The 25929-nt window shown below is 42.9% G+C and overlaps 1 protein-coding gene across 1 annotated transcript in view; it reads right to left on the bottom strand.

Annotated features, from left to right (window-relative positions):
• ttn.1 (titin, tandem duplicate 1) overlaps nt 1-19951 on the bottom strand; it is a 207583-nt gene extending 187632 nt beyond the window's left edge. Inside the window, 34 exon segments of the mRNA XM_030380517.1 lie at nt 155-280; nt 483-767; nt 863-1094; nt 1189-1357; nt 1443-1584; nt 1707-1967; nt 2112-2372; nt 2538-2798; nt 2882-3145; nt 3259-3519; nt 3715-3975; nt 4077-4340; nt 4499-4771; nt 4911-5177; nt 5328-5609; nt 5711-7404; nt 7656-7824; nt 7914-8078; nt 8170-8390; nt 8477-8718; nt 8802-9029; nt 9220-9359; nt 9508-9650; nt 9735-9947; nt 10049-10112; nt 10483-10741; nt 10848-10910; nt 13451-13688; nt 13966-14186; nt 14720-14805; nt 15012-15299; nt 16147-16350; nt 16809-16912; nt 19746-19951. Of these exon segments, the coding sequence (XP_030236377.1) occupies nt 155-280; nt 483-767; nt 863-1094; nt 1189-1357; nt 1443-1584; nt 1707-1967; nt 2112-2372; nt 2538-2798; nt 2882-3145; nt 3259-3519; nt 3715-3975; nt 4077-4340; nt 4499-4771; nt 4911-5177; nt 5328-5609; nt 5711-7404; nt 7656-7824; nt 7914-8078; nt 8170-8390; nt 8477-8718; nt 8802-9029; nt 9220-9359; nt 9508-9650; nt 9735-9947; nt 10049-10112; nt 10483-10741; nt 10848-10910; nt 13451-13688; nt 13966-14186; nt 14720-14805; nt 15012-15299; nt 16147-16350; nt 16809-16899 (8338 nt within the window). The 5' untranslated portion in view covers nt 16900-16912; nt 19746-19951.
• Between the last annotated feature and the right edge of the window lie 5978 nt (nt 19952-25929).

Below are 25929 nucleotides of genomic sequence, written 5' to 3'. Positions count from 1 at the left end.
TCTACATTCTCATAGGCTAATATTAACATGCTATAATGTGAAACTGCTCTTGTGGAGTGAGCGGAGCAGAAATAACCACAAATCCAAATGCTTGCCATGATTATGTTCTTTCGGCTGTAACTTTTTCAGAAGAAGTAAATAATATCTGCAGTACCTTCTCCAGAGACAGTGCACTGGAGTTGAGCAGGTCTACCCTGGAACACCAGTAGGTCCTTCAGTGGTCTGGAGATCACAGGAGCTGACATCTGAGGCCCAGACTCTGGCGATACCACCTCAGGAACTACAAGACAATACCACATTTCAGTCAAGAGTCCATCCCTGTAACGTCTACAAGAAAACCACTTCTACCAGTAAAATTTTCGATCTGTAGAATTAGGACAAACATCCCATTTGTGTAACCATGCATATTGATAGTTGTTTCTTCAATCATTATTGTTTTCATTTCATTGAACAATAACACTTAATAATAATAGTGTGACAACCTTCCACATTAAGAGCAGCTGAGGTAGTTGCCTCTCCGTAGTCATTCTTGGCTTCACAGTTGTACACAGCTGCATCCTCTGGGAACACCTCGATCAGCAGCAGAGTGTGGTCGTTTCCTTCACAAAGGAACTTGCACTTGAAGCCAGAAGACAAAGCCTGGGAGTTCTTGTACCAGGAGACCTGTGGCTGGGGAACACCAGTCACTGCGACCGTGAAGCGAGCTGGTTTTCCAGCTTCCACCGACTGGGGCTCCATGTGCTTGACGATCTGAGGGGGCTCTGGGACTAGAGAGGTAGAGAAATGCAGCCACTGTTGAAATCATCTAAGTCCAATATTTGTCTCCATGATGAAAATGGAGGGAAACTGAACTAGTTCTTACTTTTGACAAGGAGGTTCATTGTGCTCCTGTTTTTGCCAGCGATGAAGGTATATTCGCCAGCATCACTTCTGTAGGTTTCAGAGATGGTGAGACGGTGCTTCTTCTTGATGCTCACGTAGTTAAACCTCTTCTCAACTGTGAACTGGATCTCAATTCCATTCTTCAGCCAGCGGCCCTCTACTTCATCCTCATTCACCTCAAACTCAAAGGTGGCTCTTTGTTTCTCCACAACCTTAATAAAATTAATAATGATTCCATTGATAACATGTAAAATGGCATTCATAATAACTGTGACCTTGGATAACTTTGCTTAGCAAATAACTCACGGTGATTGTTCGGTTTGCTGGCTCAGAGATCTTAACGTCCCGTCCTTCCACCGTCAGATGACCCTTGGACATGCTGGCCCCGGCGACCACAGTGAACTCCCCAGAGTCCGACAGACGCACCGATGGCAGGATCAGGCGATGCAAGAACTTCTCTGACGTCATCTTCAGTCTGAAATGAACCCCGTCACATTCTCTTAATGCTTATTTAGGGTTCTATCAGAGAAACACTATGCAGTTTTGAGGTTAATAACTACCTTCCAGACATCTCCAACTCCTGACCATCCTTCATCCACATGACCTGGATGTTAGGCTCAGACACCTCACACTCAAAAGTTGCCCTCTTCTTTTCCGTGATCTTCAAATCTTTCAAGTGTTTGGTGAATTCTACCACACGGGCTGTTTCAGATAAAGGAAGAGAACATGCTAACTGGATGATGACAATGAAATAATACCAGATACAGGTTCACTCAAAGATCCATTTATGGATAAAAATCTCATATTGTCTCAAGTCAGTTTACCTTCAACAAAGACTTTAGCGGAAGTAAGGGCAGAACCAGCCATGAACGTGTACTCTGCGCTGTCTCCAAAGTGGACGTTTTTGATGGTAAGAGAGTGTGTTAGCTGTTTGCAGCGAATCTGGCTCCTTTCTGTGGAGCGTATCTCTGCACCATTCTTCAGCCATTTATAGATGATTCCCTCATAGTTAACATCAAGCTCAAAGGTCACAGTTTCCTTCTCCTGAGCATTCACATCTTGTATCATCCTGGTGATAATGATTGCTGAAAACACAATGTCACATGTCAATTTTTAATGTGTACCTTCTTTTACACGCATGGCTTCCAGAGCTGCTTCATGGCAAATGGTATATTCCTATAAAATGCTTGCAAACTAAATAACTAATGTTTAGTGTAGTGGATACTCACGAAGAATAGTAACAGTCGCAGAGACTCTGTCATTTCCACAGACAAAGCTGTACTCTGCAGAGTCCTCAGTGGTCGTGTTCATGATCTTGAGCTGGTGAAGTTTGCTCTGGACCACAATACTGAACTTCTCACTCATCTCCATCTCCACACCATTCCTCAGCCAAGTAGAGTGGACATTAAAATGGGAAACTTCACACTCCAAAGTGGCCACATGGGTCTCTGGTACCTCCACATTCTTCAAGGGCTTGGTCACACTGAGAGCTGAATGGAAAAAATGCTTTATTATTTGGAGAAGACTGATTTGGATTGGTTGAGTTGATTTCATGGTAAACACACCGTGTTGTGTGCATAGTATGCAACAGGAAGTGATCCAAACCAAATAATCCTTTGAGGTAGTCTCTGGCTAAACAATTATTTGACCCTTACCCTCCACAATGAGGTGAGCACTGGAATGCAGGTGGCCTGCATAAGCAGTGTATTCTCCTTTCTTACTGGAGTCCACTTCCTGGATGATCAACTTATGACTCTTCTTCTCTGAGAGCATACTAAATTGCTTGTTGGCTTCCAGCGGCACGTTATTTAACATCCATCGCACAGGGATGTCATCCTCTGACAGCCCCAATTCAAAGGTTACCATCGCTCCCAGCAGGGAGGTCACATCCTTCAGCTTTTTCAGGATCTTGATCGCTGCAAGAACATTGACCATTGATTTTTAAAGACATTGGCACTCAGGTCCAGCTTTCCACAAAAACGTTAATGCAGGCACTTACTTTCGACATTGAGTCTAGCGTTGGCAGACAGTTTCCCCAATTTGAAAGCATAAACAGACTCGTCCTGGGTGTTGCAGTTCTTGATTGTCAGTGTGTGGACTGTACCCACAACAGAGATTTCATATTTATCACTAGGGAGGATTTCAAAACCATTCTTGATCCACTGAGATCCTCTCACATTCTCATGGGTCAGCTCAAGACTGAATACCGCATCCTTGGTCTCAACCACATTGAGATTCTTCAAGGTCTTCTTGACCTTCACAGCTGCAAATGTAAAGACCAAGTTAAGCCCAACAATTATTTAAGTTTTTCGAAATTGAAGTTCTGTTTTATGTTTTTTCTTTTTCAATGTCTATGTAACTTGTGTGAGGACAAACCTTCGACTTTCAGACTGGCTGTGGTCTTGGAGTTGGCCACCTGGTAGGTGTATTCTCCAATGTCTGAAGCTTTACTAATGATGATCACCAGGCGTCTTACTGCGCCATTCACCTCACTCACAACGTTGTCGCTGTAGTCCAACTGTTGGCCGTCCTTTAGCCACTTCCCCTCGACAGAGGCATTGGCCACCTCACACTCCAGCTCAACAGTCTGGGAGTCGGCAACCACCAAGTCAAAGAGGGGCCTCCTGATAGCTCCACCTAGTATGGGAAAATAAGTGCAGTTGTTTTAACAATAAAGAAAATGTAACAAAGGGTTAGGGTTAGAAACCACAGACTTTGTTTCATATCAGGCTTGAAAACACAAAATTCTGTACTGAGGTCAACTAGAACAATTCTTGTGTCTGAGGTTCATCCAGGTTTCCAACGACTCCATTATTATATAAAATAATATACCTGAAACAGTAAGTGTGGCAGAGCAGGACTTTTCTCCAGCACCAAACATATATTCCCCTTCTTCATCCTTCATGGCATTCAGCACAGTGAGAGAGTGGCTCTTCTTCTTGGACACCATCTTGTACTTCGGTCCGGCTTTGAGGGGCTGACCATTGAAGGTCCAAAAAGCATCTATGCCAGGGTGTGAGACTTCAACTTCATAGGTGACATTTTCAGATTCTGAGCACACCTTGTCCTTCATTGGGCTAACAATCGTGACCTCTGTGAGGAAAAATTTGTGTTTAATTTGACGTTCACACTGACAGATTTACTTTTATTTTATTTTTTTCAAAAACAATGATGGAATTAATTGAACAGATTACCCTGTACAGACAGTCTACAGCTGGTGTCAACCTTTCCCACCACCAGTTTGTACTGTCCCTCATCGGAGGCAAAGGTCCTGTTGAAGACCAGACGCTGCTTGGCCCCCTTGGAGACCATCTGAACTCGCTCACTGGCTATCAGCAGTTCATCATTTTGGTACCATTTGACAGCGGTGATGTCCTGAACTGAGATCTTTGTCTCCAGAACAGCCTTGGTTCCCTCAATAGTACTGATATCCTTCAGCGTGATCAAGACTCCGATAGCTAAACCACAGAGGACATGATTGTGTTATGATCACAAAGATAACATCAATGATTATATGATATTATTTAGCCACCTATAAATGTACTTTAAATGTGTTTTCCATCTCAGGATAATTCCCCGATAATTGTGAAGAAATGTTATACGTTAAGACTCTTACTCTGGACGGTCAGCTTTGCAGAGGTTGAGATCTCCTGAGCAGGAATCATAAAGGAGTATGTTCCAAAGTCATCTTTGATGGTGTCCTCTATCAGGAGTTTGTGTATCTGTTTGTCGATAACAATGTGGACACGGTTGGAGGATGACAGGACCTGGCCATTCTTCATCCAGGTTCCTTCAACGTTCGCCTGGGAGAACTTCACCTCCAGCTGAGCAATGTCTCCTTCACAGACTGTCAGATCACTCAGGGGCTGCATCAGTGTCACAGGTCGCACTGCAAGGACATAGACATTTGTAAACACCATGCACCTGTGCGCAGCTCTAATCTGGAACACTGGGATTAGCAAATTTGTTATTCAAAACCCCAAATACCAATAACAATAGTTTTTTCATGTAACAATGATATTTCTCACATTTCATCTTGAGAGATGCACTTGACTTGAAATCTTCCACTTTGAAGGTGTATTTCCCCTGGTCCTCTTTCTTGACTTCCTTGACTGACAGAGTGTGTCTTCCACGGCGGGAGGAAATTATGTATTTGTTGCTACTAGAGATCACTTTGTCTCCAAAATACCAAGTGCCCTCAGCATCTTCACGGGTCACGATGCACTCAAACTCTCCAGAGTAGGATTCAGGAACCTCAGTGCTGTCAAGGTTCTTCACTATCTCCAACGGAGCACCTGGAAGAATCATTAATTTATGCATCATTTAATACAATCAATTGTTAATGCCATATTTAGTTTAGGAGAGAAAATACGTGAGATGAAAATGTTTTATCTACATACATTCAAGTCTGTCTAAATAATGAGATCACATATCAGAAATGTTACCTTCAACGCTTAGCCTGGAAGTGGTTATGACTGCGTCATCTTCGATAACAACACAACTGTAATCTGCATCGTCTTTCATAGAGATCATCAGCACAGACAGGAAGTGGACTTTTCTGTCAGAGTGCATCCTGTATTTGTCTCCAGAAAAGATATCCATGTTGTTCTTCATCCATTTCACTTTAATGAAAGGCTCGTTGGTCTCACACTCGAAGGTGGCCATGGTGTCCTTCTCCTTGGCATTGACCTCTGTAAGTTTCTGTGTGAAGGTGAGGACTTGCTTTCCTATAGGAAGAAGTATTATTGAGGATGATTCATTGAAACATTGCGTAAATTATAAATAAATGTTATACAGGTATATTGTCATGATGTCAATGTTAATTTACCTTGCACTAGCAGGAAAGCATGACCAGAAGTCTCCCCAGCAGAATTCATGGCTTTGACCATGATACTGGCCGAATCTTCTGGGGTCACATTTGTGATCACCAGCTCACAAACCTGGTCCTCGGGCCAGTACCAGTTAATCCGATCTGACTTCTCCAGCTGAACGCCATTCTTGAACCACTGACATTCTGGTTCTGGTCTTCCGATAACTCTTACCCTGAACTTAACTTCATCACCTTGTGCAACTGTCTGGCTGGTGATGCGCTCAATGATCTTCGGGGCTACCATGCTTGCAGAGAGCTTAATCCTCTCTGGTTTTAATGGGGTAGCAGTAACTTTACGACGTTCTTCTTCCTTTAACTTCTCAGCCTCCTCTTTTGCCTTGGCACGGTGAAGCAGTTCATCCTTTGTCTTCTTCAGTAGGTCCTCATAAGACTCATCCTTCCTGCGAGACTTCAACTCCACAGCAGAGATTGACTCATAGAATCCTTCCTCTGTTCTGCGCTTAAACTTGCCTCTCAGTTCCTCTGTTTCTTCTGTGGATTTCTCATGGACAACTCTCTGGGTCTTTTTCAGTGTAACAACTTCTTTCAGCTGAGAGTCCTCTGCAGTTTTCTCCACCTTCACAAGCTCGAATTGTGTTTTTCCTGCTTCAGAAACAGCTTCTGGAACTTTGCCATCTGAACGACGAAGAAGTGTTCTCAAGTCTTCCTTCTGCTGGATCTCCAGTTTCACTTTGTGTTCAGCTGAGCCCAGGTTGCTATCGGCAACCACCTTGACCTCTCCCGAATCATACGATTTGACATCAACTATCTCCAGGTAGTAAATGCCATCATAACGCAGTCTGTATCTCTTACTCTTGCGAATGAGTTGTCCATTAAGGTACCAGTTTACCTTTGGTGTTGGATAACCAGTCACTCTGCAACGGAATCTCGCAGTTTCTCCTTCCACAATTACAGCTGGTTCTGGAACCAGAACAATGCATGGTTTTGACTTTTCTGTTTCATCATCAGCACTTATACCAGTGGGTCCTCCCTCATGAGCCATACGCTCCATCTCATCAATTCTGTGTGCTCCCTTTATTCCCTCGGGGAGCTGGGACTCTTCAACAAGGCCTTTCTCATCCTTAACCACAAGGGTGGCAGAATTTTGATCAACACCAAACTTGTTTGTAGCTCTGCAGGTAATAACACCGCTGTCTCTAGGGTAGGCAACTTCATAGTCCAGACTGCAATAGCCAAACTCATTGACCATGCGCAGCCTATTGGCAGCATCAAGAGGTTTGCCATCGTGCAGCCACTCAACGACCATAGTGGGGTCACCAATAGGAGTCAGTCTGCACTCAAAATGAGCTGGCCCAAAACGCTTCATTCGGACAGAAGTCAGCTTCTTCTTGAACTGTGGTTTCTGCTGCTTCTCTTTGTCAAAAAGGTCTCCCTCCTCCCATTGGTCTTGGCCATAACGTTGATGAAGGGGCTCCAATTCAGGGGCAGCAATATCTTTTGACTTGTAGGTTCCTTTGGTTATAATCAGCTTCCTCTCTGGTTCAGGTTCAGCAAATTCTACCTCAACATTGACCCTACAGCGAGTGGTATCTCTTCCAGCCTTGTTGATGGCTGTAGCTGTGTACCAGGCACTGTCAGAGCCAACAGATGAACGGATCTGGAATTTGGAATCTCCTCTAGTTCCTTCGATCCTGAAGAAGCCAATACCAATATTGAAATACAATTACTTTATGTTTTTCTTTTAAATATTCATATGATCCGTCTTGAGTTTAATCTCAAAAGCCCAATATTCTGTGGATGATGACTTACATGGGAAATATTAAAATAACAAAGGTGAATTAGCCAATGTTGATAGAGGGACTGGCTGTAGCTGTGTACCAGACACTATCAGGGACTATCTCATAAAGAAAATATCACAAAAACCTCATGGTATAAATCATACCTGATGTTAGGATGCTTGTGTGGAGTAATAATATCACTGTTTTTCATCCAGACAATGTCAGGAATGGGGTTTCCGATGGCCCTGACAGCCAACTCCACCAGAGTTCCCTGTTTCACACTGATGTTCTTCAGCTTTTCGCTGAACTGGGGACGTATCAGGCTTTCTTTAGCTGTGGATGTTTAAGAACATTCATTGCATCACATGTCTCTCACGTTTGTATGAAAATATGTTAAATCAGTAATTTATCTGAAATCTTACCATCGACAGTCAGAGTGATGGAGATGGAGGATTTTCCAGCTCTATTCTGAGCAACAACTGTCCATTCTCCAGAATCGTGAGGCATGGCTGTTACAATTATCAGAGACTGTGTTCCATCTTCTTTAACAACAATCTTGTGGGTGAAGTCACTCACAACTTGATGACCTGTGTAGAAGAGGATAAGTTAATGTTCAAAAGTGGGCCGCATGACCTGCATGATAATAATTGATTGTTAAAAGGAATTTTTTGTGCTTACCATTGTGGAACCAGTATGTTTCAGGCATCGGCCTTCCGACAACCTTCAGGTCAAATCTGGCAGTCTGCCCCTCAGTGCATTTACATGAGGAAGGCTTCAGGACAAAGACAGGTTTGTAGAGTCTCTCCAGCTGAGCTTCATCCGTCTCATCAAGCCTGCGAGCTGGAGAGCCGCTGGCAGAACGGCCAGGGGAGCGACTCATAGAACGAGGAGAGGTAGACCTGGAAAATATAAGAAATTCCTAAGTATCATCATATCCAAAAAAAAGGAAGCTTTACTGCAATTCATCTCTTCTCTGGTAACATACCTGATTCTCTGCATTGCTGGCTGGGGATTGTATGTCTGAGGAGTTGCTGCTCCAGAGGGTTCGACATACAGCTTCCCAGAGCTGACAGCATTACCCTTCATGTTGCTGGCAAAGGCGGTGTAAACGCCCTCATCCTCTGGAAGCACCACAGGCAGACGAAGGCTGGCTCTGCCATCCTGGAGAACCTCCATCTGACAACGGCCGCCATGTTGAAGACGGTTGCCATCTTTGTACCATGCAATCTGTTGACGTTAAAAAAGGTCTAAGAATTCTGGTATATTCTTATTGAGCCTTCATCAAAATTAGCATTTTCGTAGTTGCTTACCTTGGGAAGTGGGATTCCTTCCATTTTACAGTGGAAAGTGACTCCCATTCCCTCCATGATCCTGTAGTTTTTGACTGGTGTGGCAAATCCTGGCTGCAAGGCCTCATATTCTGCTGCAGTCACCATTAGTTCTCCATCCTCGGTTACAATGTGTTGATAGGTAATTGTCATGATCCTGAGCTCAATCTCCTGGATGATCCTCTGCTCAATCGCAGAAAGATGAAATTCCTGTAGATTGTACATTTATAAAAGAATATGCATAGTAAGTATGCATTATTACTATTAGGCCACAATACACAAGCTGTGTACTGAGAACGTATGTTCCTACCATGTGTGACTTAATGTGAGCTTAATACTACTTTAAGGACCTTACTTTAGCTCAGGTTTCAATTCGTCTGACCGATGATAGAGGACTGACCTGTCCGGATGTAATGGTGGTGGTCCTCTGAGAGGACATAACACCAGGAGCAACATCGCCCACGCTGGGTTCCAGCACCATGGAGGTCACTTGAGTGGTAAAGGTAGCTTCTAGTTTCTTCATGAAGGCTTCATATTCCTCTGTGCAACACAACACATTGAAACCACTCGCATTGTAAACACTTTTGTTGACAACCATTCCCAAACAATTGACTTGAATTATTTATTTTCCTGCATTTGGACCCATTTGTGTTGTTAGATTGTGTTGAAGATAAAATTGTTGGCAAACCTTCATCCATCAGAGTGGCGGAAGCTGAGGCTTCTCCAAGCTGGTTCTTGGCAAAAATAGAGTACTCTCCTGCATCATCAGCAAAGGTCATGGAGATCTCCAATCTGCATTCTCCTGTCTCCTTCTTGTAGGCTACTTTATATCTGAAAAAGACATGGGGCAGATTATTGATGCATAAATTCATAATCCAGCAGATTGTAACAAAGGTCAAATGTTTTGGAATATACCTGTATCCGGTAGTGAGGGGCAAGCCACTCTTCTTCCAGATAATATGTGGTTTAGGGCTTCCTCCGACTTGGCATTCAAACACAACGCTTCCTCCCTCCACCAGCTTCTGGACGCTGGGCTTCTTGATGAAGAATGGTGCAATGGCAGCACTGGTATCAGACTCAGTTATGCTGATCTCGGACATTGTCTCCTCTCTTGACACCTCTGTCACTCTAGTAAAAGATATTGCTCAATCAAGTACTGGTACTATTACACACAATGACTACAAACTTGGTGATCTGCATACCAACTGGGACTGGTTTGTTCTACTCACTGAGAAATGTGCAATTGCTCGGAGATGGCAACCATTTCCTCTCGGCTCTCAATCTCTTCTGACACTAAAAAGAAAAATACATTTACTACAATGTTCCAAACCTTGAAATAATCAGCAATAATAATGGATATACACCATGCTCTGATACAGACTGGTGAATGGTTCAATGAAGAATTGTGTTTAGGGCCAGTATTCACAAGCAATGTCCACCGATTGTTATAAAAAATACTGATATAAAGGTTTTGAACACCTGATGATGGTAACACAGAGAAATATAGATAAAGGTCTCTCAAGATTTATGAAGATATGTTTTCACTACGTAAAGATCTGCTGCAGTGGTAAAATCCTCGGATTGAACATATTATTATGTTGGGAGGCACCCTGCACCAATAGATAACAGGAAATGTTGTGCATGTGTGTTAATTGGTGCTAACCCTGTACGAGCAGATAGCAGGACGTGCTGACTGTCCCAGCCTCGCTGGTTGCTGTGCAGGTAAAGCGGCCGCTGTCTTCAGCAAAGGCTTCACGGATCACCAGACGTGCAAATCCATTCTCATAGCTGATCTGGAAGTCAATGGAGCTCTCGATCTTGTAGTCCTCTCTGAACCACATGATGATCGGGCTGGGATTAGCAGTGATCTGGCACTCCAGAGACACAGACTCGCCCTCTGTAACAGTCAGGTTCTTTAAGCCCTATGAGAGAAAATATGAATCCAGAATCAAAGTGTTGAAGACCAGCTGTATTTTCGCCATGCTTTAACTATGACAAAACGGTCTTGTGATGAGGAGAAAGACTTACAGCCAGCAGCGTGGGTGGAACGACACTCTCTGTGGGAGTGGGTACAGCAGCACCCTCAGTCTCCTGCAAGACAGTGATAGGTCATCTCTTTGCTATACCTTTCGCTTCATAAACACGTTATCTCCACATTTATCAGTTAATCATACACATCAATACATTGAGCAGTAGAAAACAGCATGAGGCACAAGGAGGAATAACCTGAAAGAGTTGAAGATAGTAAGCAGTGTGTGTTTAGCTACTGGTCTAGTAGGAGCTGTCATTCCTGAAAGACTTGAAGATGGCCATAGCTACTGGTCTAGTAAGAGCTGTCAATCCTAAAAGACTTGAAGATGGTCATAGCTACTGGGCTAGTAGGAGATGCTATTCCTGAAAGACTTGAAGATGGTAATAGCTACTGGGCTAGTAGGAGACGCTATTCCTGAATGACTTGAAGATGGTCATTGCTACTGGTCTAGTAAGAGCTGTCATTCCTGAAAGAGTTGAAGACAGTTAACATTGTGTCGGTAGCTACTGGTCTCATAGAAAACATTATTCCTGAAAGAGGGATTTCTGATTTGGAAGCCAGTATGAACTGGTCTATGACAGAAATCCCAAGGATTTTGGTACGCTGGACTACCAACCTTCCCCAGGGCTTCCCAGTCCTCATACATCCCCTCCATGCTGCCTGTGTACACCACATCTCTGAACAGAGAGGGCTCTGTGGTCACTCGTGTCTCCACAACCCTACAAGAAGAACTTGGAGACTTGACTGGTTTGATGATCATTCTAGTGGTCGAGTGGGAGGATAAGTCTTTCTGCAGAGAGGAGATGGCAGAGCCTGCCCTCGAGACCTGACCGATCCGGGGAGAACAGTGTTACCAACGTCAACCAGAGAAAAGCTTTTGAGATATCTTGAGGTTTAGAAGCCAAGACCTTTGGGTGACGACTATGTTAGTTTGGTTAAGACTATCAACGAAAAGGAAAGTCATCCTTGACTTGAGTTGTTCATTCTATTCTACTGTTAGCTATTCAGCATCTCAGGAAAGCAGTGAGCACTAGAAAAGAGGAAGCTACATGCTACTGCTACCCTACCCACACATTAATGTGTAAATATTTTTGGGTGACTGGCTGGTAAAGGATAATAAACACTTCCTCTACAGGTAACTGTATTAGGTTAGGTTAGTTTATACTGCTTGCCTGGAGGTGCCTGTCCTTACCTCATAGCTAGAGTCATGTTTAGGAACAGTAACTTTAGAAACTGTGAACTTTGGAAGTGGGGAAGGGGTAAGACCAGCTTCCACCTGGCTGCTGGTTTCTGTGGTTCTTTGAATCTAGAGTGACCAACAGAGTTATCATTATCCATATAACAGTATATAATTTATATGATTTCTTAATTTAAAACAACGCAAAAATGACAAGACTTTGATCTTGATTTATAATCATTTGAAGTAGCTTCTATTCAAATTCATGGCATGTGGATATTATAATGGAGAATAGCATATAATCAAATTGATAGTTTGTCATTTCTGTTTGCCAAGACCCCTTCTAACCTGGGAGAGTGGCACATTTAGATCAAGGCTAACGTGTGGAGCAGCAGCCTGCAGCTGTAGGGCTACAGGCTCCTCTTCAGCTCCAGATTGCTCCACATGCACAGGCTGACGAACACGAGCTAGGTCAACAGCAGCCATCACGGTGGCCAATGCCCCTACTCTTCCAACTCCCTCCCCCTGGAGACAGAACAAGCAGCTTGTTGGATACAGCACATAGATATAGTATCCATGGCAATATCAGCATCAGCTGGATAGACACAGAACATATATCTCAGCGTATCCATGGCTACAAAATCATCAGCTTGATAAATTCAGATCGCCAGATGAACCGGAGCGATTTAACAAGTTGAAGCGGCGACCTTCACTCAGACAGCAACCTGAACATTATGGAGGAGGATAAGCCAATAAGAAAGAAACACCTGCTCGACATAAATACCACAGATAGTAGAAGACCATGAGGGAAGAGACTGTTGAATACCTCGTCACTCCAGGTCTCCATAGGCCCCCTTGTCTCTACTGTTGATGCTTTATTGTTTAGGCTCTACTGTGTACTGTTGAGACAATCCTGTCTTTGATTGATGCTCCACTGTGTACTGTTGAGGCTTTACTGTAAACTGTTGAGGCTCTACTCTCTCGTGTGGAGGTTCTACTGAAAACTGTTGAGGCTAGTAATTACTGTTGAGGCTCTACTGTAAACTGTTGAGGCTCAATTTACAGTTAAGTGGCATTATTTAAATTATGATGATGAGGAGGAAGATGAAGATGATGGTGATGATGAGACATTATTACAAATATGCAGGATTCTTCAATGGGAGGTCCATTTCACACAATGCTGATTGATGATTAATTTACACATTTTAAGAGGCAAATTCTAAGAGGCAAAGCCAGTGTGATATGGTCTTGGAAGAGGCATTGAATAAGAGAAGAGAGATAGGGATAGAAGATATGTAGAGTGATATTGGGACATGAGACCCAGTCGGTCTCTCTTTTCTAGGAAGAGGTGAATAAGGTTACGTTAGACAACCAGCTCTCGAGTGCCATGTTTTGTCTGCCTCCAACCACTAGGGCTCCTACCTCTTTGACAGCCATCACTTGTTGTTCCCAGTGCTGCTCCATCTGCATCTGAGTGGAGGAGGTTCTAAGCTGGGTAGAGGTGGAGGTCATAGAGGTGTAGCTGGCCTCACTCATGAAGCCGGCCTGCTTCCAGGGGGGCAGGACGTCGGCCCCTGAAGCCATCTGTTTGCGGGTGGTGAGGGGGGACTTGACAGGCCTGATGGGGGACACCGAGACTCTTGAGGAGGGAGAAATTGGCCTGGGGATTGGAGAAGACCTGCTCATTCCTGTCACAGCACTAGGCTTTGCAGGTATATAATAAGATAACCATAAGTTAGCACTGCACCAGTACTTATTTCATTTATTGATCAGTGAATATTGGTGCAGTATTAGCTCCTCACTATATTATTTCACATTTTAAGAGTAACAGAGTTAATGAAACAGACCATGACTTTTCGTTCATGTGAAACTGTAAACTGTACTCTGATTAAGAAGATAGCCGAACCCATCCAGTGCATCAGGGGTGTAGATGTTACCTGCCAGGTGTGGGCGTGGGGGCCTTCACGTGTCGGACCGGGGAGGGAGACTGATGGCGACCTCCGGCCACCCTGGCCACCAGAGACGGTGGGGTGGGGGACTTGGAGGTGGGTTTGGGAGGAACCCTTGGGGGAGTCTTGTGTGCTAAATGTTGAGTCATGCCGCCTCCTGCTACCTGCATCTCAGTCATGGTGGTGGTCTGGAAACCAGCCCCGGCCCGCTGAACACAGGAGAGCAGAGTTTGTAACTGCGCAAGGTAGGACACACATGCTATCCAACTGACACACTGCTTGTCTCACTGCAGGGCTAGACAAACTGTTTATCCTACTAACGCACTGTTTATCGCACTGACACACTGTTCATCCCACTACAGGGCTAGACATAGTGTTTATCCACTGACACACCGTTCATCCCACTCAAGGGCTAGACATACTGTTTATCCAACTGACACACTGTTTATCCCGCTGCAGGGCTAGACATACTGTTTATCCCACCAACACACTGTTTATCCCACTACACTGTCTCCCACAGCTGTTCAGCAACCATGCATTAAAGTCTGCTATTCGATTATTACATTTTTCCATTCCATAGTTTGTCCTCCATGACAGTACAAAAAGAATGCTACTCTAGTATCTCAAAAATGGTTTGTGTTAGGGATGTGATCAATGCTAGGCTAAGGGCTAGGGTTAGCATTAGGACTAGGGTTAGCATTAGGGCTAGGTTAAGACTTAGAGCGAGTTTGTCCAGCAGTACCTTTTCCACTCTGGTCTGGCGGCTCTGAGACATTTGAGAAGTGGAAATCACAGTCTTGGTTTTCTTCGCAGGCACGGCCTCTTCACCTGAACACAAGGACAAATTCAAAACCCATTCAAGCATTTTTATATGGAAACCGCAGCCATTTATTACATGTCAAGCTTTTAGAAATGTTTTACATGTCAAATTTAAGAAGATACCATGGACATTTATTGAAATATGGCTGTTTATCAAAAGTATCTATGTTGCTGTGAGTGTGAGGTGATCAGAAAGGTGTGGAGTGAAACAATACCTTGAACCAGGAGTTCAGCAGTAGAGGTAGATCTTCCGCTGCTGTTCGCGGCATTCACAGAGTATGTCCCAGAGTCCTCTGGGAAGGCTTCAGCAATCAGTAAACTGTAAAGGTCTGCTTCTTGAACAATCGTAAAATCGGGGGAGCTCTGTATCTCAGCTCCCTCCCTGTAGAACTTCACCACAGGTGTAGGGATTCCTGTCACACGAACATCCAGTCTCACTTGGCTTCCTTGTCTTACTGTCAAACTCTGAAGTCTCTGAATAAAGTTGGGTGGCGCAGTCTCAGCTGTCAACAAAAGGAAGAGATTTGAATAAGTCTAAGTTTGTTTTATTCTGATGAAAAACCGAAATATAGCACAAGTCAAAGAACGCTGGAGTAATTGCACGGGGCACATGAATCTGTGCTTGGACATGTTTTTATCCTTCTCTTGTACACTTTAACATCCTAGCAAAGAATGGTGGGGAGAATTACGATCCTCATTAATTCCTTTTTAACAAGCTTCAGGGTCTCGTTAAGGGAAGCAACGTAGTAGGCAGCTCCTAACAACACCCCGCCCAGACCCAAGTTCATGTAGCGGGCCCTCAACCAAGACCAACAACTACAACTCACCACATCTACAAAATACTAACTTTGAATGACGACATATACGACTTCATGATATCTTTATTGCAGCTGCTAAAATGTTGATTGTATGTTTTGACTATATTTGATTCAAGTCAATTCCTGTTGAAACGGTTCCATTCTACCAGGTGAAAGAATGTCTCACCTGTAACTAGTAGCTCAGTCAGCAGTACTACCTGCTCATGTCTAACCTGTAACTTATATCTCAGAAGTGCTGACGGCTCATGTCTCACCTGTAACTAATAGCTCAGCAGTGCAACTTGGTCATGTCCTGAGCAGTGCTACCTGCTCATGTCTCACCTATACCTAGGGGCTGAGCAGTGCTACCTGCTCATGTCGTCCCTGTAACTAGTAGCTCAGCAGTACTACCTGCTCATGGCTTACCTGTAACTAGGAGCTTGTCTGTACTACCTGCTCATGTCTTACCTGTAACTATAAGCTCAGAAGTGCTAGTTGGTCATGTCTCACCTGTAACTATGGGCTCAGAAGTGGTACATTTGTCATGTCTCACCTGTAACTAGGAGCTCAGCAGTGCTAGTGGCTTGTCCTGCACCATTGGTGGCTCTCACAGAAAATCTTCCACTGTGTGTGGCAGTCACTGCAGGGATCCTCAGAACAGCGCGGCCATCGCTGAACGAGATCTGAATGCCGGGAAGAGCGGCAGCAGAAAGGACCTGGCCATCACGAAACCAGCTTACCTCAGGAACTGGGGAACCTGGTGGACATTAGGCATCAGTTAGCATGAGCAATTAGCACTATCTACCAGTTAGCAGACGCCATGAGCACAATCTCCCAGTTAGAACGATCCACCACTTAGCACTATTCACCAGTTGGCATTACAAACAGCAAAAATCTCAGTCAGGCTGATGCACTACGTATGGAAAAACTGATTGGCAGAACTGGAAACAGGGGACCTTTTGCACAGATTTAAAACAAATGGAAGACCAAAAGCTCTACTTCATATATATTTATATAATCAATATTATGTAGCTTATGTAGATTATGTAGCATTGGGAAATATTATTTAAACTATTCCATGCTTAAACCTTGAACAGTGAATAAGTGTAGACCTATGTGTTTGGATCCTGTAATCCTCCATTTTGGTTCAATTTATTTTAAAATGATTAAAGATTAATTTGAGGAATATATTGGACAGGAAGTGATTGTTCTTACCAGTAACTTGAGCCTCAAACGTTGCAGCACTACCCTCTAGTGCCACAACGCTTTGCAGCGGCTGTGTGAATGTTGGCGCCTGTGTCGACATGTTGCTCGGCACCCTGCAGAGAGAGAGGGAGAGGGAGAAAGTGAGAGAGAGAAAGAAAGAGAGAGAGAGATAATGTTACAAGAAAATACATTTAAATGTGTGCAAACACGCTATACTTTTTTTGGTGTGCTACCACTGAAGTGTTTAAAGTGTCTCTGGGTTAAAAATATGCTAGGCTTATTTTACAGGATAGTATGTTTGTAAAGGTAAAGATGAGTGAATTTATAAAGTTTGATGAGCAACAAAACCAACTACTTATTTGACCGTGTACTTTGGTCGAATATGACCTTTAGATGTCATGAAACTTTATATCATAAGTATGTGGTTAGCTCTTATGAAAGCCAGGGTTGGGGCTATGCAATGTTATGGAAGCGCATCCTAAAGGATTGGTTGAACCAGAATTGTGAAACATATCAGCATTGCTTTTATGAAGAGAGAGACAGGAGGAGGACAGATATGTCTGAGAGCAGCTGAGAGGAAGCAACAGGGTATATATAGACCAGAAGGACCCAAGTCATCACTTCTGTTGGTCTGCACCTGCTGTCCAACATGGATCTTTAGGCTGTAAAAACTGAGCCACCATGGACCTGTAGACTTTATAAACTGAACCACCATGGACCTGTAAGCTTTAAACTGAGACACCATGGACCTGTAGGTTTTATAAACTGACACCATGGACCTGTAGGCTTTATAAACTGAGACACCATGGACCTGTAGGCTTTATAAACTGACACCATGGACCTGTAGGCTTTATAAACTGAGACACCATGGACCTGTAGGCTTTATAAACTGTGCCACCATGGACCTGTCTGATTTATAAACTGAGCCACCATGGACCAGTAGGCTGTCAAGTCAATCAAAGACCTGTGGGCTGTATATCGCAGTCACCATGGACTTGTAGATCATATAAAGTCAGTCACCATGGACATGTAGGCTGTATAAACTGAGCCACCATGGACCTCTAGACTTTATAAAGTCAGCCACCATGGACCTGTAGGCTCTATGTATTCTGCACCGTAGACTCAGAGTCAATCAAATCATTCATGGGAAAGAGTGAGCCTGTTGTTTTTAACTTCCTGTCTATTTGTGCGTTAATCTTCTATGCTGAGACTGTGATCCAGTGAATCAGAAGCAGTCTCCTGAGTCATCCAATCAACAGTCAACACTTGGGTCTGATGGAAGGCTAACAAACAGACTTCCATTAATGAATAACTTGAGACTGACATGGTTAGTCTCCCACAGCAAGTCAGAATCTATTAATAGTCAACAGTCAGCCTGTACATGGAAAGAGGCCTGAGCTTTGAAGCACAGCACATGTCAGCATTCATGTTATCCTCCAATGCATATTCTAAGACATAATGACATCACATCAGGTTTACAACTTAGATATGGCAGCCATATTGATCATCATCTTTGATTTAATACTTTCATTTAATAGCCAGAAGTAAAGAAAACAGAAGTAAAGGTTATCTGAAGATAAAACACAATTTAGTGTTTATTGATAATTATTGAACACAATTTAAGTTTGAATAATAAGTGCTCCAGCATATTGCAGTCATTAGTTTTAATTAATTGGTTATTCGTCAATGACAGCCTTTAACATACCCAGGCCTCAACACTTTTAAACATACCGGCATCTGGTTTGGGGTTTGTTTTCTGAACATTTGAACATCTACAAAAAGGAGGTGCTATTCAGAACAATGCAGTTTAACTGGACAAAACAATTAATTGGAAGTAATAATACCAGCATACGAATGCACAATGATAAAGTTGAAGTTAACCTGACACCTGATTAACATAGCAGATGGCTGTAACATGTGAGCAAGCCAACACATGTGGTTAGCAAACAGGGAAGATCCTGGAATAGTGTCATTAGCCTTGATGTGCAACTCAGACCCAGCTCAACAGACTCTTGTCCATCAAATACCACCTACCCATTCTACCCACCAACCTCAAGAGATTCCTAGAATCAAACCAATACAGCTAAGCAACAGAACCATACAACAAGAACCAAACCCATATAATCAGACCACAGGAGCAACATGTCTAGAGTTAGCCAGCAGGACCAGACCACTAGAACCAAAACCCTAGAGCTAGCCTACATAACCAGACCAGAGCCGGGCCAAAGGAACCAACCCAATACAACCTATCCTTTAGAACTAGCTAACAGAACCAGGCAAACAGAACCAGTATAACAGAACAGGGCGAACAAAGCCAGGCCAACAGAAAGAGATTTATTTTGGTCTGGACTGGTCTGATTAGCTGAAGTCTATAGTTATCTTACAAATTGTACGGAGGTTGACACCATCCAGCACAAAATTCATTCAACATAATATCGTTACTAAACTGAAATTACCAATTAAATCAAGAATCTCAGAAAAGGCCCATGAGAAGCAGATTTGCAGATTGGAATCTGAGGGACAGATATGGCAGTAGCCAAAAATACTCTTTCCCCCCACCCCGACTTGATTGACAGCCACCATGTGGCACATAGCTGGAGGTGTAACTGATAGCCCTGCTGCTGATTCCCTTAAAAAGACATGGCCACCCAGCCGAGAAGCCACACTCATGCTATCAGCGGCTATTCTTGGCCTTTCTGAAATCATGTCACCAAATTACAGGCATAAAGTGAAATGAACCTTGAAATACCTCATATGAAAACAGAAATGAAGGAAAGGGAATGTTTCATAACAGTTTCTTGAAGACATCCAGTCCAGTTTTTGTGCCAACCTGATTAAGGCCCATCCCTGTGTAATAATTATGTCCCTTCTCTCCACCAGATTGAAAAATAATAAATTTGAACAAGCAGGCAGCTATCAGATGGATACAAGGGGAAAACTACTCACTTGTATCCACAAGGATGCCTTCAATTGATGGGACTAGGCCCAGGTGACTTAAGCAACAGTCTCCGTATCCAAAGAAGATTCCACAAAATCCAAGAAGAGAACGGTTGAACCTCGAAATATCCCCTAAAAACAAAACTACACAGTGATAAGGCCGTGCAGTTTTGCTTTCTCCTTGCAATCCCTACACCCGAGGCAAGGCTGGGAATGCTCCAACTGCTCAGAAGTGTCTACATGGTTGTTCAAGTTTATATACCAGGGGGGAAATCAGCATCATCACTCCAGGGCCTCTCCCTATTGGCTAAGCTCTCAGAGGGCATGATGGGATGAGCAGCCATTTATGAAACCACCCAGCTGTCACTCAAGAGACCTTCTGTTAATCTGTATTGATCTGGTGTAGTTCATGCAGTATGATCACTCTACATGGCGTGTCAGCATCCAGAGCTAAGCATCGATCAACTCAAACCATAACAACTAAGAAGACCTGGCCTCTCTGTTGAAGGGAGGAGATTCTGAGTCATTAAATAGCCGGTGACCAAAAGGAGAGCAGAGCTGTCCATGTCACTCAGCCCCCGCCCTCCCCACCCCAACATTTGTTACTTAACATCTTTAGCTTTGGGGTTTTCCAACGCAATATAATTTTAATCCAATTTCAAATGGCCAACAAACAATATTTATTAAAATCCACATTAAAGCAGGAATTTTTTTATAAAGTTGCTGTTATTTAATCGTATTTGAAGGATGCGACTGGAGGAGCTGTATATGGCTCACTTGGGGAAATTATGTGCAAGCTGAAAACATTACTTCAGAGCCACTGACAGCAGAGAATGTCTATGACTATAGACTTCAGAGTGCAGAGAGAGCGAGAGAGAGAGAGAGAGAGAGAGAGAGAGAGAGAGAGAGAGAGAGAGAGAGAGAGAGAGAGAGAGAGAGAGAGAGAGAGAGAGCGAGAGAGAGAGAGAGAGAGAGAGAGAGAGAGAGAGAGAGAGAGAGAGAGAGAGCGAGAGAGAGAGCAACTGAGAGAGAGAGAGAGAGAGAGAGAGAGAGAGAGAGAGAGAGAGAGAGAGAGAGAGAGAGAGAGAGAGAGAGAGGGTGAAGAGAGAGCGACAGATAGAGAGAAAAATAGAGAGAGAGTGCAAGAGAGCGAGAGAGAGACTTACAAAAAAACAGAGAGATTCACCTACAAAAGAGCTGATTCTAAAACGGGGACACTGCCCTTACCATTCATAAAACAGCTTCTCTCACCCTATTTCTCCTAAATTGCAAAGGAATTGATGAACAATTAGCTTTTTTTCTCTGATCAAATTAGCTGAGATCAAGAACATGCATAAAATCAGCTGTAATAAACAGGGATCAGCCAGACTTTTAAATGGAAAATGCCACAGTTCATGAATGATAACTTGAGGGTATATGGTTTTAAAGAATATATGGTTGTAAGTTAGTTTATCAGTTTTCCCTTAATTTGGGTGGAAAATAGCGAACAGCTATAACCTGGCATGATATATCTCCTCTTGTTCTACAATATTAATTGCTTATTGTGAATGGTTCCTAACTTGAAATAATTAAATTATTAACTAAAAATTATAAATGAATGCCAAAATACCTTACACCTGAAATATATTACACCAAAATACCTTACCTTACATCTAACCCAATGTAATATGCTTGGGCAGCACAGTAATGAGGATTTTGGAACATGTCATGGGACATGGGTCATGCCATGCACTGATTTATCTTTACGCAATGTCATTTACATGTAAAAGTGAGTGTGAAACACCAACTGGTTGAATGGATGCATGAATGCCATGAAAGAATCGCGTACCTGTAGCTGCCTCTCGGGAAGGGAAAATATTATACCGCGCAGCTATTCCACCAGTAAAAATACCAGAAATATGCGCATTCTAGATTGGCAATCTGCTCTGAGCTCTAGGCTGAGTGCCACTGGTTCTAGCTGGCTTTAGCCTGTGCGATAACGATACGTGTCGTTTTAATTTTTTTTCCTTTATTCCAATTTCGTATCTTTCAGTCACAGTGAAAACCGTGGACATTTCCGGGGAAGCAGTAGCCAGGGACAGGTCACTGAAAACGGGGACGTCTGGCCACCCTAGCAGTGACTAGCTAGCAACATGACTTACTTGGCAGCTAATACAAATAACATGGCTAGCAATTGGGCTTCAATAGCAGCAGGTTAAGGATATCATATATCAAGGATTGCAATATTGGTTACTGGCCAGAGCTAAGCATCGATCAACTCAAACCATAACAACTAAGAAGACCTAGCCTCACTGTTGAAGAGAGGAGATTCTGAGTCATTAAATAGCCGGTGACCAAAAGGAGAGCAGAGCTGTCCATGTCACTCAGCCCCCGCCCTCCCCACCAATGAATGAGAGAGAGAGAGAAACAAAGACTGAAGGAAGTGCAAGGGAGAGAGAGAGAGAGAGACAGAGAGTGAAGAGAGAGCAACTGAGAGAGCGGGGGAGAGAGAGAGAGAGAGAGAGAGAGAGAGAGAGAGAGAGAGAGAGAGAGAGAGAGAGAGAGAGAGAGAGAGAGAGAGAGAGAGAGAGAGAGCAACAGAGAGTGAAGAGAGCGACAGACATAGAGAGAGAGTGAAGAGAGCAACAGACATAGAGAGAGAGTGCAAGAGAGCGACCTACAAAACACTCACCAACAGAGAGATTCACCTACAAATAGCTGATTCTAACCCCAACACTGCGCACAGAGCCAAGGCTGCTTCGATGCACCTAACCAAGAGTTTGGAAAGAACTAAAAGTTTGTGCAGGTGCATAATAAACTGGACTGCTATTTAACCCCAATAGAAGAATAGTGCCCGGTAGAAGAATTCCTGACCACCGTGCAAAAAGCTGAGAAAGCCATTGAAGAAGCACAGACTCAGTGGGAACAGCTCTGACCCTTGTGCTGCTATACATGCACGTGTGGTTTAAGAAAGGCAGCTACAGACAATCATGGCTCCCAAGAAAAGACTGCCATTGCACACAAAACCAGGTATACTGCAAATGTATCAGTAAATCAAAAACAGTCACATCTCAAACGATATCAGAAACACGTTTCAAATTATATTAGGAAATCAGAAACACTCACATCTGAAACTACATCAGAAACAAATCTCAAACTATACCAGGACATCAGAAACACATCTGAAATGATAACAGGACATCATCAACACATCTGAAACCAAACCATGATACCAGAAACACATCTGAAACTAAACCAAGATGTTATAAACCCATCTGAAACTAAACCAGGTTATTATAAACACATCTGAAACTAAACCAGTACAATAGAAATCCTTCTTTCCCGCTGATCAGACAGATTTTAAAGAACAGGACAAGACAACAAAATAAGGCCAAACATAATATGCCACACAATTATTATTAATTATACCCTTTTTTTGTAATACCATAAACATACTACTTTAATATTTTATTACATGTTTCTGCTCTTTGTCTTATTTTTGTAACATTATTTAACTGTTATAGAGAGAGAGAGAGAGAGAGAGAGAGAGAGAGAGAGAGAGAGAGAGAGAGAGAGAGAGAGAGAGAGAGAGAGAGAGAGAGAGAGAGAGTGAGAGAGAGAGAGAGATTGGGGGAGGGGAGGTGTCATTTACATTACCATGCCATTTTTGTTCAAGTGATGGTGAGGGGGGTGGTGATCTCTCAGGTGTCAACCCATGACAGCTGTTCAGTCCTAAACAGCAGATACTAAGGAACATAGCAAGTTGACTACCTTAGCATCCGCTAGCTAGCAACATTGATTACTTAGCAGCTAGTATCTAGCAATATTACTTACTAAGCAGCTATACTAACTTGAAACATGGTTTATTTAGAAGCTTTTATCTAGCAACATGGCTTACTTCCCAGCTACTAGCTATCAACAAGGTTACATTAAGGTGACCAGATTTGACCAGAGACAAAATCCTAAATTGCAAAGGAATTGATGAACAATTCGTTTTTTTTCTCTGATCAAAGTAGCTGAGATCAAGAATATACATAAAATCAGCTGTAATAAACAGGGATCAGCCAGACACTTCACCCCTCCTTACACCATATGATTTTCACAAGATTCGGGGAAGACTTTTAAATGGAAAATGCCACACTTCATGAATGACAACTTGAGGGTATATGGTTTTAAAAAATATATGGTTTTAAGTTGGTGTATCAATTTTCCATTAATTTGGGTTTGTACAATATTAATGTCTTATTGTGAATGGTCCCTAACTTTAAATAATTAAATTATAAACGAAAAATCATAAATGAACGCCAAAATACCTTACACCTGAAAACACCAACTGGTTGAATGGATGCATGAATGCCATGAAAGAATCGAGTACCTGTAGCTGCCTCTCGCGAAGGGAAAACATTATACCGCGCAGCTATTCCACCAGTCAAAATACCAGAAATATGGGCATTCTAGATGGGCATTCTGCACTGAGCTCTAGGCTGAGCGCCACTGGTTCTGGCTGGCTTTAGTCTGTGCGATTAGGCAACACAGTCTCACTCCGAGAACGTCAAATACCGACTGTTGGCAAAGGCACTTTAGCGTCGGTGGCTGACGGGAAAGGTACCCTTTGCTGTCGGTCGGCGACGGGAAAGCTACCCTTCGGCGTCTTCTGCAGACAGAAAGGGGGTGCTCCAGCAGCATTCACTCCTGTATTAAACCGACTACGTCTCTAGTAGACTATGTGAGCATCTTTCCTATTGGATCTTTTTTAGGATATTTTTCTGTGAAAATGGCAGAAATACTTTTTATTCTGGGTGGAAAATATGATATTTTAGCATAGTTACGCCATTAAAAGTGTTTATGTAAACATTTTTAGCGAGAAATGCGAATTTACTTTCATAATCTTTGCTCAGTGAATGTGAAGGATGTTTGGTTTGATAGTTATGACAAAGAATTTCAGGGCCCAGTTTCCCGAAAGCATCGTTAGCTAATTGGATCGTGAAGTGCGTCGTACGAGCATCGTACAGTTTTCACACCGTTTCCCGAAAGCATTGTTGGTGAAGAACGTCGTGAAAACGCTCGTAGCTAACGAGACTCCAGGGTACTCGTGGCGTCAGCCTCAGTGGCGTCACCAGCGGACATTCCTATTGGATGCGTTTTATTAAACCACATCCAAAACCACGGAATATGGAAGCATATATTTAGCGAAATTCAAATGGCAATGCAATTTGCTATTTGCAATTCAATAAGTCATTACATTATGCAATTGACAATTCATTATGCAATTTTATAATGTAATCTGTAAATACGTTATTCAAAGTGTATTTTAATATGCAAAGTGACAATGCAATCCTCAATTAAATTTGCTAAAGTTGTAACAATAAAAATAGAATAACATTTTGTCAAATTCTTTGAGTACCTTTAATCAAATTGAAAAGCTATAGCTTCCCCGTGATTGCAATCCACTTCGCCACACTCCGTGTGTTGCGATATTCAAATTACATTTCAATCAGCAAAACGCTTTGCAAAAGATTTGGCAAAACGTTTTGCAAAACGTTTTCCAAAACGTAATCCAAAACGTTTTCGTAAAAAGTCAATATGCATAGTGGCAAACGTATCAGCCAATCAACGTCTGGGCGGGAACTACGTCACTTCCTATTGCCTCCAAGGGTATCTCCACGGTGGGTCTCCCGTTTCGCACCCAGTGCTTGTAGCACTTGGGAAATCTTTTGTGTTTACCACACTGGCGTCAAAACGTAGCAGTGAGGATAAGTCGTCAATCCAATCTCCACGCACTCTATCTACTGCATCTGTGTCTTCAACACGATTGTTCTCCACATCATCGGCCAAACTTCGGAGCGTATCAATAATCTCCACTCTGAATTGTAGCCAGGGGGTACAGAAATGGCAGACATATAAAATACAGACACAAAAAATAAAAAATGCAGCATTAAATTAAATAAAAATATTATAAAGAGCACACACACTAGGTGTTTTAATAGCTTTCCCATTTCTAGAACATAGCATATTCCCCATGTATTGCCTGGTTTCATTCTCAAACACAACAAAAAGCGGTTTCTGATTCGAGTATTTACATTTATGAATATGCCTGTAATGGCTAAAACTTGTCAATTGTTTTACCACTTCTTGTGAGTTCCGGTGTTTGCTTTGTTGAACGCGTGAAAATAGAGTCCATGAGACGTGGCTATAATGAACTTGACTTTGTTTA

The sequence above is a fragment of the Gadus morhua genome, chromosome 16 (genome assembly GCF_902167405.1).
Source record: "Gadus morhua chromosome 16, gadMor3.0, whole genome shotgun sequence".
NCBI classification, from domain to species: Eukaryota; Metazoa; Chordata; class Actinopteri; order Gadiformes; family Gadidae; genus Gadus; species Gadus morhua.
Note: the sequence above shows the minus strand (reverse complement) of the source record. Positions and strands in the feature narration are given on the sequence as shown.